At 37.5% G+C, this 16,242-nt stretch overlaps 1 protein-coding gene across 12 annotated transcripts in view; it reads left to right on the forward strand.

The window, feature by feature from the left end:
* MEF2C (myocyte enhancer factor 2C) overlaps positions 1–16,242 on the forward strand; it is a 132,220-nt gene that overhangs the window by 87,000 nt on the left and 28,978 nt on the right. For 9 of the 12 annotated variants that reach the window (XM_066338799.1, XM_066338808.1, XM_066338801.1 and 6 more), the window contains 2 exons: positions 8,932–9,075; positions 15,658–15,844. In XM_066338799.1, the coding sequence (XP_066194896.1) occupies positions 8,932–9,075; positions 15,658–15,844 (331 nt within the window). Of the gene's footprint in view, positions 1–8,931; positions 9,076–9,139; positions 9,278–15,657; positions 15,845–16,242 lie in introns of all 12 variants that reach the window. The other 3 variants (XM_066338807.1, XM_066338809.1, XM_066338810.1) reach the window with 2 other exon arrangements.

Raw genomic sequence — 16,242 nt, forward strand, 5'->3', positions numbered from 1 at the left:
ATGTCTCACCAATATCTTGATCTCTTTCAAAGATGCCCAGTAAAGCTTAGAGAAAACCTGGCCATTTAAAAACTTAATGCATTTCAATGGGTTTGGAAAATCAGGAAGACATATAGTGTACTGATATTCTGCTGTGTTCAAGGGGAAAAGGTGAGTCAGGGATGCAACTGTTCTGGCTTTAGGTTGTCTTTGCTCCCCTCAGCTTCCAGGTCTGGCTATGGAATGGTGATGCTCCTGCCAGTGAACTAATGGAAACAGCAAAATAAAGAAACTTAGTCTTCATGGAGTTAGTTGTTCTGCAGAAAGTCTGTCTCAAAAAATAGTCGGAGTCTAATTTCTGTAAAAAGATAGGGGATGCAAAAAGTGATATTTGCTACCAGGCTGTGGTGCTAGCCTTCATTCTGCAGAAAGCACACATTCATAGGAGGACAGAAAGCAGAAAGAAGGGTGGAAAATACAGGAGAGTAACCTCATGATTTTTTACCTCTACATCATCCATGTTTCCATGACTCAAAACTAGTGCCTGGGTCTTTGAGCCCTCAGAAAGGAGTTAGAATCAATGGGGTACTCAAAAGGGACTGGTCAGTATTCCATCACTAAAACAAAAATATCCTGAGAATATCTCTGATCTAAGGTAGATAATCTGCTAAGTTTATGCATTACACACTGACAGCCAGTCTCTGGACTGTTGTCGGGTGTTTTAAATAAACAAAGCACAATTTGAGTTTCTTTTCAAATACAGGTTGAAAAAATATCTACACAGAAGTTGCATTTGAATACAGTCTTTCCATGTAAATAGTGCATTTTGCAGTAAATTTTTACTAACATTTATGAGGAATTCTGTTCATTCAAAGCTGGAGTTTTTTTCTTTTTAAACCTCAGATACTTTTACAGAGGATTTCATCAGAAGCTGTAATCACAACTAGGTCAGCATTATATTTATGCCACTAATCTTAACACCTCCAATTAATCTCACACGTGAATTCATTATTTAGAAAATGCCAGTCTTGTCTGAAGAAACATAAGAAACATATCCCCTTTTTTAACTCCACTAATGCAGCATACCAACAATATTAAGGTGGTATTATGTGGCATCATTGCAAATGGAAGAGCTGGTCATGCAAGTGTGAACACTTATAAAAAATCCACCTAGATTTAAATAAAAAGGTGATGAGATGTGATTTAGTAGTAGGTATGTATGCATATATGTATTTATATATATAAATGTATATATATAGATATAGATGATGTAGATATAGATTAGATATAGGTATAGATATATAGATAGATACATACATACACATTTATGTGTGTATATCTGCAAGGCACAAACACTGCACTCCTGTGACTGTGACCACATGAGAACTGAGAATTGCAACAGTAGCATGAGTGGAGAAAAGACAAAAAAAGCCAAGCAGCCTAGAGTAGAGTGTCCCCAATCAGCACCATGGCCCTGCGAACAGCCATCTATGGCCAGGGGGCAGCAGGTGCTGGCACTGACAGGTGCAGATGGCAGGGATGCATGACATTTCTGGGGATCTGCTCCCCACTGGCTGCAGCCACTTCATGCCACCCAGCACCATCGGTCACTTGATGCTACTCTCCCCCCATGGATTCCTGGGTGGCTGGGATCAGCTCCTGCCATCTCCTCTTTCAGAGCCTGGGAAATGCAATACCCTGCTTTGAGGGCTGGTGTAGGAATCTTACGTCAGCTGCCCGAGGGGATTTGTGGGTCTTCAGACCTTTTGCACCATGATGATGGATGGGAATAAGTCCAAAGGATGAGAAAATATCCTGAATTAGAACCTCAGGAACTATCCAGATCTAAATTCTTCTTTTAAAAGCAGTTTACAAGTGACGGGCAGAAGTGTTTTGCATGTCCCATGAAATAATTGTGAATATGGGGGGGTGCAAGTTTAAACAGAATCGCAGAATAAGCTGCATTGTAGAAGATCCACAAGGGTCATCAAGTCCAGCTGCTTGCTCTGCACATCACAGACCCAGGAGTCACACCATGTGTTCAAACACTTCTTGAACTCTGTCAGGCTTGGTGCTGTGACTACTGAGGAGTTTGTTCCAGTGCCCAACCACCCTCTGGGTGGAGAACCTTTTTCTAATATCCAAACTAAGCCTCCTATGACACAACTTCAGGCTAGTTGCTTCAGTCCTTGCCTCAGACTGGCCACCACATAGAAGAGGTCAGTGTCTGCCCCTCATTCATTCCCTCATGAGGAATTTGCAGACTGCAATGATGTCTCCCTTCAGTCTCCTTTTCACCAGCTGAACAGACCAAGTGACCATGCATTTGCAGAAATTTTAATTTTTTAAATAATAATTTATTAATAGTTATAATGCTGAAGTCCTCATGTTATTTGTTTTTGTTTCTTTCAGAGAAAATCACAAAAGGTGTATGGTTTAGTTTCATTGCTGTGAGAACTCTGAATCTGATGTATGCTTCTTACACTTAAAAAGACAAAGTTGTCCAGTGTAATTTCAGTCAATATTAAACAGAAAAACACTGGCAAATTGGCATGACTGAGCATTAAAAAAAGATCTTGCATTCTCTCTTTTAGAGAACACACAATCCTCTGGAATCTTCCCATCTCCAGCCTCATCATCTCTCCAGAGGGGAGATGTAGGTACAGCAGGACAGCAAGGTGTGTTCTCTCATGCAGATGCAGGAGAGGCACTGCAGAGAGGGAGCAGGAGATGTGGTAGTGCTGGTCTACTGCTTGCTGAGCAGGCTGCAAGGTCAGCACAAACAGACAAGTCCTGAGGGCTCTGGGGCTGCACCAGGTGCACTGCCTTCTAAAGCTCCCCCATACCCAAGACAGGTATCAGGGCTATAGCTAATAAAGAATCAAAAATCTAACTGTCCCAGTGCCCTTTTTGGAAAAAAAAACCCAGATTTTGTTTGTACTGACACAAAATATTGTAGAGATGTCTTGGCACACAACAAGAGGGTGAGTGGAAGAGGCTAGACTGAACTCTGTAATCAGGTAGAGATCTCATGCCCTGATGAGCCTGGAGTGCATGTGTCCTGTGTGCTGTCAGATCCACTGTATGGTCATTTGTAAGCAGAGAGGAGCAGGTGTGACTGGCAAAGGGTGTCGGTGCTGTTTGGTTTCATAACAACTGCGATTAGAGAAGGTACATGAAGGTGGTGAAAATAATCACTTGGCATGTGAAAGTGAAAGGCAAATCCAAGCAGAGGGTTTGGTGTAATGTTGTGAAAAGCACATTTGTGTGTACTCATTTGAAGAAGATAGGTGTATAGTACCCGACAATGGACTTTTTTTTCTTTGAAACTTCAGTAAAGATAAAGTAGTATCGAAAAGATTAGCATTGGGTTATAAAAGTTCAGACTTATATAAGCTCTGTAGCTTGTTTCAAAAGGAGTCCAAACCACAAAAGCATTTTTTATTTCGGAAAAACAGTTAAGAAATGTCTCTTTTTTCCTTTGTTACTTATGTACATTTTTGTGTGTATGGAATTTGTAACATAATGTAAAAGTAATAATGTTTTATATGATTCTCCTAAATATACAATTGAAGTACATTAGTACTAGGATACTAGTGTATGTCCATTATTAAATGTAAAATTTTAAGAATTTTATGTTAATGAAAACATAAAATTTGAGACTTTAGTTACATATAAGATAGGAGATTCAGATGGGTGGTTCCCATAGCAACCTATCTCTTCTGTGTTTTTCATTTCAGTAGAACCTTTCATTACTCGATCGCACCGTACATTTTATCATGAAATTTCATAAAATTTCATCATTAAATAACTGAGAAGAAAAGAGAAGAGAGTAGAGGTTTTTTTCATTCAACACTTTCTAACTTTAATTTTTCTGTTGCACAGAGAGCAAACTGATGCTCAAAATAATCCGGCCCATGTCTAAATATTTTCTGCTCTTTTGGGAGACCTCCATAAACTTGGCCTGGTTCTTTGGAATCAAGAACAACTATATATGATAAAGCAGTTTAAATATTAGCATATAATTCCTTTGAAATTGGCTATTGTCTGCCTTATCACATTGATATGTAGCTCCAGTGAAAACAAAAGACCAAAACATTTTTAATTTGTGGCTAAAAGATTTATTCCATCCAGATACAGGAAAGAAAGTGCTAATGAAAATGGAAGGCACTTGAATTTTTTTTCTGACAAAAAATACAATTTATTAAATTGCAACTCCATTGATTGTTACTAGCGGGTCTGTCAATTAAAGATCATTGTGATGGCTTCTAGACAACATAAAAGATATGAGAATTTTTAGAAGTAGGCATTTAATTCTGATTTTTTCCATAAAATTTGATTACAGATGAAGACCCGGTGAGATCACACTTTTCATTACACAAATGAAGATAGTGATTAACCTAACCTTGTTAGGTCTTTGTTGCAGAGGATGTCAAAAAGGAACATATTGGCCTGGTCTGAATCTTTTGGGAACCTTATCAACTGACCTAATCTTTTTAATTTGGCATCTATACTGTGAGCATTTCCAAGCCCTGGAGTGCTATGAGAAGCTGTTCCACAGCAGACAAATCTATTAAAAAGAAAGATGAACAAACGAAATTATAAGATTAAAAGATAATTTCTAACCTTCTCCACTCATTCTGTTAAAGAAATGCTAAAAACATAAAAAAAACCCCAAAAAACTGGAAGATAGAACTGCAGAAACAGGGGCTAGATTAAGAAAATTAAAGAGTTTTCCTCCTCAAAAGTCCTCAAAATTACAATGACTTTAATTGCCTTGATAAAATCAGACCTGGGTGTTACTGCGGTATTTTCTTTTGAGCTTCCATAATGATGACAAGTTTTGGATTAAATGAAAGCATGTAGTTCTTCTTTATACTTCATTTTACAGCAGTCATCATGTCACTAAGCTAGCACTTCTCCTCTGAGATTTATAGAGTAGGATTTAGACTAATTGCTGGCACAGCAGATTTCAGCCAAAGGTTGTTTTCCTTTAACCATTTTGTTTTTCATATGCCTTGGCTGATTTTAGGTTATTTGAGTCCAATATAATTACTTGTTTAATTGCTTGGAAGAAGTGGAACTTCCGTAGTTGAAAAATGGCTTATTTTCTTTCAAAATAACTGAAATCTGGTTTAGGGTTCTCTAGAATGCAATGCACTATACAATTGTGTTATTTTATCCTTTTAAAAATTCCCTGAATAGTCATTAAATCTTTCGAAACTAGCTAATCTCTAGGAGGATGTGATATGTCTGGCTATTTTCCAGGGTTTGCAAGGGTCTATGACAACTCAACATCATAAGAAAAATTGTTTCTAAATCACTACAAAGATTCCAGAACCAGCCTCTGCTTTCAAGAAGTGACACAAAATAGAGGAGAAGAGGAAGACTTGACACAAAGTCGAGAGAGCTAGTGCAAAAGGGTTAATCAGTTTGATACTGGCTAGTTTGAAATTGGCCAGTGCCACTTTTACTTGTGCTGTACAAACTTGTACAAACTTGTGTTGACACACACCAACAATGGAAAAAAGTGAATTAAAAAATGAGAGGTTTAATGTGGCAGTTAATGTGGCAGACTTGAAGGAGAGTGAAATAACAAACAAGGTAATAAGATAGGGAAAACTGTAGCCTGCATGTTGAGGAGCCAGAGATAATACTAAGGTGTTCAGGGTCATTATTTCTGTCCTTGATACAACTCATTACCTTAGTGCAGCATATAAGTATGTCACTTCCAACCTGCTCTCCTCTCCAGAGGACTGTGATGTGAGCATGTGTGTTCCTGTCCTAGTGTAATATATCAATCTCTTCTTCTGTCTTTTCCCTTACAGCTTCATTTTTTATTCAATGTCAAGTAAATCTAGTAGAAAGGGAGGGGTCTCAAAGACAGTGAAATTCCAACAAGTTTCATGACAATTATATGTTCTTGTGGAATAAAAGAGAACCAGAAATTACTCCCAGAAAGACTCCCAGCTGAAGGCAGCATTGCAGCCTGAGTCATGACAGACAGAAGCAGCAAAGGATCAGCATAAGGATGAGTACTGAGAAGAGAAACCCCCAGAGACCCTGCCACAGGAGATCTCTGCAGATTGCACTTTACCTCAAAATGCAGTTCACAGGGAATGAGGCATTAGTCCTATCAGTCGCAAAGCTAAGAGCTGTGTGTCTGAGTCCAGCTTATATGTGGAAATTCCTGTTACCTATCCTTAACCCATCTCATTGAAATACATGCTTGTTTCTGTTTGAGATTTATGTGGTGTTTTGTGGGTGGGGGTTGGGAGTTGGTGTCTGCCTTTGTTTGTTTGATTGATTGATTTTTTTGAGGTGTGGTGGGCAGAGAGCAAGTGGTCTGTGTTACTGAGCTTGATTTGCACCATCAGCCAAGGTACCAGCCAAAAACACTAGACTGATTTTTTGCAAGGGAAAGGTTTGCTTCCTTTCTTTAGGTCTAAAATTAATTTTGGGTAGAATATTGACACAATTTATTACATTTGGTCCTTGGCTTTTCTGGTGGAAATAGAGACTGCTCTTTCTCTGCCTGGTGTGGCAAACAACCTGTATTCTAAAGGTATGATAATAATGTAAAAATAAATATCTAATAAAAATACTGCTATGATGAGAGGGAATCCAGTCTGTTTGGAGGCTGCTGCAAGACGTATGTTGACTCACATTGCCTTTCCTCTTTTGACCATTTGAAAGGTGCAGTGCATCCCTGAACCTATACAAACCACAGCTACAAACCTATACAAACAGTAGTGACTGTTTTATCTGAGTGCTAAATAATATTTGCAGAACTTTAGGACATTTGTGGGATTTGTGAATGATGCGAGGATAAAAGATTCAAAGAGGCTACAAAGCCTTTCTCCTGTTCTCTTTTCGTATTTCTTTTTGTCTGTCATCTCAGAGCCTGAAGTTGAAGAAGCCATTTTGTCCAGCTCACATCCACATCAGTCCTCATAGGACTCCGTAGGAATCAGCACGACTCCATCAGTGAATCATATGAGCTCAGGAAATGGTACCAAGTGTGCTGATCTTGGTTTCATGGCTGGACAGCCTGATCTAGTCTTGAAACAGAACTTTTATATATTCAGAGGACAACTGTTTTGTCCTTATATGAAGAGAAGAATGTTAGTTGAGATTGCAATGAGACATTTTGTTTTTAGTATATCTTGTTGTGTCTACTAAGTTTATTGGACAGCAGCTGATTGCAAAACCCTCTTTCTAACTGGCTTGTTTCAAGCTACTAGCAGTAGATATCAGGTACAATTATGCCTGTTCTGCTAACTGAACATTTTACATTTGAAAGATAAAAGAGCAAGAAGTAGGAGTGGAAAAGGTGTAGGGAATTATTCAGGTTGTTTTATCATCTCAAGTTTTTATTCTAATGGATTATAATTTTGTTGGTTTTTCAGAAGTAGCTCATGGAATTGAGTTGAAGTCTCTATAGTTATGAAGTTTGAAAAGAAAGATCTACATTGAGCCGGTCTTTCACAGTTGCCTACATCTCTTTCAGAGCTCTACAATGTGAGATTGGAAGGCTCAGATCTCATAGAGCTGATCACCATCACTTTGCTTAGTTGATGAAAATAGAAGGTTCAGGGGGTTTTCAACAGTATGACAACACGAAACATTATAATACTTAAGGGTAGTAACAGCAGTAAGCTGAACATCCTCATAAAGAAAATAATTATGAAATTTACTATTCCTGAAGTGGAATAAAAGTGGATACACAACCATTCTGAGACGGCAAAAAGAGACCAGAGTATCCCACACTGATAAACAGCATGAATTGGCCACTTATTAACACACAAAATATGTGATATTTTCATTGTAATTGAGATTGCTTAGCCAGGTTTCAACACAGAATGGACTGGAAACTGACTTAAAAATTTTGTAGACAGCCAAGTGGACTTCGAAGAGTTTTTGAGTGAGAGATCCTTAAAGCTAAATATGACAAATTGTGAATATATTTGCTTTATGTACTACTGCTTGTACTTCAGGAGTCCACACTTTCTTCCCATATTCTTTTACCTTAATATAGCCTATGGCTGTTCTTTGGTGTTCTGTAACAGTTGATCAGTTAAAACCTTTTTGATGCCAAACAACTGTTCTGAATTGCGAGCTATTGATTTCATTCTTGTTTGAAGATTTTGCAAATCTTCTATCTTAGTGATGATAATCATGGTTGTGAGTATTTCAGTAGCTGAACCTGAAATTCTTTCAGGTTTCAATTTTGACTTTTTACTAAGCATCTGGTTTAGCAGTGCTTTTCCTGTGCATTGAGCTTCAGCCCTGTGCATTTATGGCACTATAAGTGTAGTCAATAAAATGTAAACACTGTCTAGAAGCTCTTCATTGTTATTTCATAGCCATATTATCAACTCAGTCCTCCCTCCTGTCCTATCAAAAGCATAGGCTTAGGAACAACATTGCTAAAGTAATTCCTTGAATTCAATTTGGGTAATTATTCTTCCTCTTGAAGAAATGGACTCCTAAATTTGTTGCAGGTTCAATTCTTTTTCCATTTGCTCCTCCTGCATCTTCCTCACCTTAAAAGACCAACATCAATGTATTCCACTGTAAACAGTATAGGTAAATATGTTAAGTTTGCTTTATGTTAAAATAAATTGCATTCTGCGTTTAGCTTAAGCCCCTAATGACGTGGGATATGGGGATCATAAGGCACGGGAGATACTAGCATAGCCACTTCGTTGGTTTCCAGATTCATTCTTTATTGATTGGTTCCAGCTTCAGAAGAAAGAGGTCTTGTATGGTCCTCATTGGCACTCATAATTGAAAACCTGCAGCATCAGTGTGGTGGATCATTAGTCACTTTCTTTCCTTAAAGCATAATGTAAAACTTTTCTATGATGAGCAGTTTGTGTTTCTTTAACACTGCTGAGTCTTTCTTGCAGCCCGTGTCAAGGATTGAACTTTACAAATTGTGTATTTCAGACATTGAGAAAGAAAGGACTTAATGGCTGTGACAGTCCAGACCCTGATGCAGACGATTCAGTAGGTCACAGCCCTGAGTCTGAGGACAAGTACAGAAAACTTAATGAAGATATTGATCTAATGATCAGCAGGCAAAGATTATGTGTAAGTACTCTGAGCTCCTTTTCATTTTTTTTTTTACTTTCTGATATTTCTCTGAACCTGGCAGGCATTGCACAAGAAAGAAAACAAAGGTTGTGAAAGCCCTGATCCTGACTCCTCTTATGCTCTCACCCCACGCACTGAAGAAAAATACAAAAAAATTAATGAAGAATTTGATAATATGATCAAGAGCCATAAAATACCTGTAAGTACCAAAGGTTAGATGGCTGTCTTCTGATAACTGCTGCAGTAACAAACCATAACCCTTTCAGTTCTGGCTTCTTAAGGAAACAAATTCAGCTAGAAAGAGAATTTAATAGCCAAATTTATAACTAAACACTGTGGTCAGAAAATTTCACACAGCATATTTTTCATTCAAGTCTCTAACTCTGACACACAGACAAAGCCCATTATGGGTGAAACCTACAGAAGGAAGTGAAATATACATATATGAACTATATTCACTTGATTTACAGAAGTGTTTTACCACACTGCTTGCCCAAATTATACTTAAGAAATAATAGTGGAAATCTTTCCTTGTGGGCAGGCTAACAAATCCACAGAATACTTTCTGTGGTGATAGAGAAAAGTGATGTAGGACTGAAATTCCTTTATACATAGTAATTAGCACGTTTAGTGTGATTAACTTCAATTCTCCATTGTCTCTGCTAAACTCAGTTGCAGCACTGAAGGGTTACAGCTACTTGCTCCCTGCAGAGAAACAGACTGCATGAGAGCTTAATGGCAGGACTCAAACATGTTTGTGTGTTGGGGTGATTTTACAGCTTTATCAGAGAATTTGCTTTGACCTCATCAGCATTACTTTAATGCTTTAACACGAGCTAAATTTTGTTTTAACCAAGTCAAAATTTCTAACAGTCATATGCCTTGCCAGATATCTAAGAGAAATAACTCCGCATGTGCTGTTTTGTTTGCACAAGACATACAAAGGATGAATACTTGGTCATTATGTTTGATATTACATTTATAAAGACAACAAAAACAATATGGAGGTTTGGAGGTTATATTTGGTTGGTTTTCAAGTGTCTATGGAAAAACAAAGTAGGAAACCCAGTATTTGCTCAGATCTAAAGAAGTGTTTGAATTTGCATAGGTAACTGCTTATTTCTAAAAGACAGGAGGTGGTTTGTATGTGTTCATTTGTCATTTCCGTACAAAGTTGTATCTACCAAAGGTTATCTACCAAAAACCTTGTCTGGATACCCAGAATGTGTAGTGTCTTCTGAATTGTTAGTCAACTGCACATACAAAATCAGACGCCTAAGATGAGGATGGTGGAGGAGGCCTCTTAAGGAGGATCAGATTCTGTCTTAAGCCCTCTAAGTGTTCTTTCCATTAAATCTCATTTTTCACTTTAGGTAATTAAAATTTGAAGGAGTTCCTACATCAAGCCAAAAATATCTTGGAAAAGCATAAGGAGACTAAATAATACTTTCCCAGACACCAGAAAGGCACTGAATTTGTAAAATCATATTTAAAATTACTGGCTAAGGGTGCCCAACAAGCATGTAGAATATCAGGGAGGAATACAGATGTATTCAAATTTTTTTAGCTCTCTTTTTATTTGCTTCTTTTGGAAAGCTATTTTTCTCAGAACAGAAAAGCTCTAAAGCTGTCACTGTGAATTTGGTTTCTCAGGATGCAACTCAGTTTGACAAATGATGACTGCAGCATTTAGGAAGACTATTATAAGCCAGAATGCTTAACCCTTTTTCACATTAAAATCTCACCAATTGTCTTTTTTTCATGCTGTTTCTTTTTCAAGGATGACTTTTGGCTTTTTCAAATCAAACTGACAGAATTTCACCCATCTACTTTTCTGCCTTAAAAATTAATTTGGCATGATCCTTCAGAAACTCTGTTTATATCATGCTACCTGTTTCTTTTATTTCCTAACAAAACAGGTCATGTTAAAATCATCTGAAATCTTAAGACATAAAAAAAATATCCCTTGGAAAAAAACTTTGTTCTTGTAGTAGTGAGTTCTATCTCTTTCTTTATCTCCATAAACATTTGCGGAATTTTTCTTTTCTGTAAACTCAGGAAATGTATAAGATTTGGAAACCAGGTAATCTGAGCATGGTATAGGAGCTTTGTTTTCCCAAAATTAATGGAATTTCCCTCTGGTTGCTTTCATTAAATATAATTTTTTGATGTCAAATATAGTCCTACATCAGCAAATAATTGGTGATTTGGGATATAACTTCCTACCTTTCGGGATGTTATGAGGTGCAGTGTATTATTTTTTGTGCGATTACTTCAGAGATGCTACAGAGACACAGAACAGCAAAATGTTAACATTTGCTCATGTAAGACAGAATAGTCATTCTCTGAATACATCACGTGCAGAGCTCAGGATCTGTGTCTTCCATCAAGCTGCTTACCACAATAGGAAGAAACAGTAGACATTCTCTGCTAATGCAACAAAAACTCCTTCTCTTGGTGTAAGCCAAGATGTAATGGGCAAGATAGAGATCACAACTAGTACATAATGGAAATTTGTAACTATCTGGTTTTATATGTAAATATTATATATTTTATACAGTAGTATTCCTAATGGCACAGAACAGAATAGTTAAGTCAAGGAAGATATATTCATTTACTTGTGATCATCAAAGGTAGCCAAGAAAACTGGGGAGAAGGAAAAAAAAAATTAATCATGAAGTCAAGTCTCTAAATCACTACTTATAGAATATATAAAACAATGCATTGCCTCTGCCTGGTCTTGTAACATAAAAAAGTTGCTGCCAAATGAAAACAACATTGGTTTTTGCTCCTAACAGCTAGAGCCAAATAATCTTTCCTCAGATAATTTTCTGGGGATGACTATTCATATTGTTCTAAACCATCTGATAATAATTAGACATTTATTTGCAAATTTCATAAGAGTGATGAAAGCAGAGGAGACAGAAATAATCCACTAGAAGGAAGCTATAAGTATCTCTGTCTCTAAATAAATGAAGGCCTGGTTGAACATGGGAGGGATAAAACCAATATTTAACACAGAATATTTGATCCATTAAGTTCCAAGGGGGTTGAGTGTCCAACACTTTGTTTGGCATCATATACCACAGCTTGTTGAGTGAGGATCTAACACTGTGTGCTGTACACTGGCAGTACCATCTCTGGTGAGCCATCTGCCCTCCTTGGCAGCAGTGTCCAAAGGAGAAAAAACAAAGGGAGGGGGGGAAAAGTCAAAATGTGGCAAACTTTATACACATGGCAGGCTTTGTCTATATTAGAATTAGCAAAAAAGAAAAAAACAAATTGAAGCAGTGTTAAGTGTGCCTATCTCTGAGGTGAATTCTTTGAACAGTCCCCAGCAGGCTTTTGACACCTTTTGATGCAAAATAACATTCTCCCAGACAATTTCCTAGTTTTATATGGTTGTTAGTCCAGGCCAGAAACAATTCCCAATTATCAGTCTATATGTAGTCATGATTTTTTTGAGGTTGAGAAAGCTTAATGCTATGGACATGAACTATCCTGTGGCCCCAGATGGCTCCAGTTTCTCCCTAGTTCTTACTAACAGAGATATTACATGAGTGCATCAGAACTTTAATATCCATCAGGCTGAAATGGAGTCAATATGAACCATGGCTTACCACCAGGAACAACTAGAGAATCTGCAGGACATTGCAGTTCTTGGTGAGGAACATGTAATACTTTATTAAAGTTAGACAAACAAAGAAAACTGTAGCTAGAGATGTAGTGTTTAATACTGATGTTTATCCAGTCAAACTTTTCTCTCTAACTTCTAACTGTGGAAAAGAAGAAAGAAAAACTACTGTATTTCAGATATAGCATATTGTGCTGAAAAGCGGACTTTTAGTCAGTTTTAACTGACTTTCCCTGATAAAATATCTTAGGAAGTGGTCTGTTAACAGAGAAGTAAATCCAGATAGCAGGCAAAGCGATGAAAACTAAACTCTTAGTACAGAAATTAAACAAGTAATTCAACTACTTTAAAAATTTTTATTTTTAAATTACAAAATTAAAGCCAAGTAACAGTTTCACATCACTAGTTAGACTGGCAACCCAAAGAGCAACCAAGATTGGAGCTCTTACATGCTGTACAAATGTAGAAAAAGAAGAATCTTGAACAGTTTGGTTTGAATACAGCAGGAAGACCATAGTGGCTAAAGCAAACAAACTTTTAGAATTGTGGCAAGACCTTCAGTTTTGCATTTGTACTGGTGTTTTAGTAAAGATAATAGAAATTTAGGTTAGGAAAAGATATTAAGAAAATAGAGGCAATAATAGTCTCCACCCAGACTCGGAGGGTTGGTTTCATACCTCTTGTGACACAGGGTAAAGTAAACCTTATGCAAAGTGCTCTCCTGTGGATGACAGTCAATGCAACATGGACTGGCACTCAATTAGGTAGGACCATGGGCTCAAAGCCGCCACGTGGTGGAGAGAACTCCATCACAGCCCTGGTTGTTGCAATAACCAGAAACTCCATGCTAATTTATTCATGTCTCACATCAGGCTGTAATTGGGATAGAAACATGGAGAGCTGATCACATCCACTATCCACAGTAAATTCACTGGCTAAAACCTTTTGAAAAGGTATGAATTAGCAGCAGCAGCCAACTTCAAGCTCCATGAATAGTCATGCACTTCTGATTAACGTGGGATTTAGGAACATTTTGGGTCCTTCTGTGGCCAGTAAAAATAATGACTTGCTTCAAAATATACCTTCAATCTGATAAAATTTTACAGATTATGCTGTGTGACCCGATTTCCAAGGAGCCCAGACCTGAGTCATAAGGGTGCAAAATATATGTAGATTCTAATATCTGTAGATTAGATGTAGAACATCTGGATTCCCAAAACACCTCACCTTCCTTTCCTACTCTACTTAAATCAACCAGCTCTATGAAAAATACAGCTCTTGGAGTGTGCTTCAGCTTCTCAGCAAAAGGAAGCAAATTCCCAAGTGTGCCCCAGGCTGAGGAGTGCTACCCAGCTACTGTTGGTATGGCCATCTCTCACAAAAAGGAGGGCACAGGCTACAGAGAGGCTATCAGAGCCAGATTAACACCTCAAAATAATTCAAAAGCATTTGTGTAAAGTATCCTTATCATCGTACCCTGAAAATCCTGCTCTGTGTTTCAGTGGTTAGACAAAATTATTCCTCTATATTTAGAGTAAAATTTTCTCTGTCCCTAGGAGGACCAAGAAAGGAAAGAAAAAAATGAGCCTAAAGAGATAACTGTAATTTGATGGATAGTGCTGTAATACACAGGGCATGACCAACAGCTCCAGCCAGAGAAGAAACATGGGTAGCACAAGATCAGGCTGCCTCGGTTGCCTGACAAGGAGTTGATAGGTCCAGCTCTCTGTGTATTCATCCTAGGTCCTTGAAAATATACCAGTACTATCAGCTGCCAACAATAAAATGAAAGCTTTTGATTTCCTCCCTTAGAATATGTTACCAAGCTACTTTAAAGAAATTTTTTGATGTGTTTAAACTCTTGAAGCTTATAAGATTTCTAATTTGGAAATTGAGGTATACTTGGTCTGTATTCACATATTGAATACTTAAAATGCTGTCAGGTAATTCTGAAAAGGTTTTTCTGATCAAAAAGACAAGAAATTAATGTTTTAAAAACAAATAAATTAATTATGGATTTCTAATGTAGTCATAACTTTTACAGAAATTGAAGTGATTGCTACCTGAGAAACCCAATGAACAAACACACAACCAACCAAAAAACCTGAACTGAGCTTCTTTCTAAGACCAAAAGGCATCTCCTCACAACCTCTATTGGTGCACTACTTAGGGGTTTTTGGGGTTTTTTTTTGAAAAGCATTTCTGCCAAAGGAAGTGACTCAGGAGAAAATCTTGCCTTTAGGTATGAAAACAGGATATTGAAAAGGCATCACTAAACACCACCTCCAGCCCCCCACAAAAAATCCCACACAGGCTAGTGTGTATTTAAATTTCTTGGAGTTTTTAGCTGTCCCTGAGGAGAACTTTACTTTTTTTAAGCCCTTCCAAGCTGAGATAGAAACTCAGAAAAAAAGTGATTTACTGTGTTGATGTCTTTTATGTGACTTGGGGTAATTTTGGCTGCTAAAGCAACAAAAGCTGAAATTAAAGCCTTACCTTTTCTATACTGTCCCTTCCAATTTTTTTCCATGAAATGAAGTCACCATTGTCATGCAACCTTGATCTTGCAGTAATCTATGACACTAGATTAACATATGACAAGTGAACAATTATGACTTCATAGAATAAAAGAAATAGAAAATTATGCTGCATTAGGCACAGGTTTGTTTCAAACAAGAAAAAATGGAAAAAAAATCTTTCCAATTCTTACAAAACAAATGTGCAAGCTGCATTAAAGGAAGATAGAATTAGTTTTGAAAAATCATGTTTTAAAGCCTTGGTAGTTCTTTTGAAACTCTTCCCTTGAGTGTTAGGGGAAAGGGACAAGCACAAATATTTTAACCACCAAGTACAAAATATTTGAACTAAATATAGAGTAACTGTACTTGGAGGCTGTTTCACTTTTGTGCTATTCTCATATTTGTTTTCCTTTTTTGCTTGTACAGGCTGTTCCACCACCAAACTTTGAGATGCCAGTTTCCATCCCAGTGTCCAACCACAACAGTTTGGTATACAGCAACCCAGTCAGCTCACTGGGAAACCCCAATCTTTTACCACTGGCTCATCCTTCTTTGCAAAGGAATAGCATGTCTCCTGGTGTGACACATCGGCCTCCAAGTGCAGGTAACACAGGTAGGTTCTGCTCAATTCCATCCCTTCAAATGCACTACGGTCTGCTTCTTGCATGCCTGGGGTCACTTTAAACTGTACTCCAAGAAAAAAGAACTCTATTTTTTATAGTAATTAGAGTTTGTCCAAAATTGCTCCACTGAAAAATCAAAAGAGGAAAAAAAATACACACAAAAAACCCCACTAGCTGATTATTGACCAAGATTGAAGGAAATCAGTGAAGTCATAGAAGACAGAGGGGCAGACAATGTGCTCTTTCATAAAAAGGCAGCTTATCTGCTTAATCCATGCAAGTACTCACTATGCCATAAAGCAGAGGAGAAAATGTAGCCAAAGCAAACAATTTGAAGCAAGCAAATTAGAACACTCATTACTGAAATAATCAGTCTAAGGGGTAAAGG

Source organism: Sylvia atricapilla, chromosome Z (genome assembly GCF_009819655.1).
Source record: "Sylvia atricapilla isolate bSylAtr1 chromosome Z, bSylAtr1.pri, whole genome shotgun sequence".
Classification (NCBI taxonomy): Eukaryota; Metazoa; Chordata; class Aves; order Passeriformes; family Sylviidae; genus Sylvia; species Sylvia atricapilla.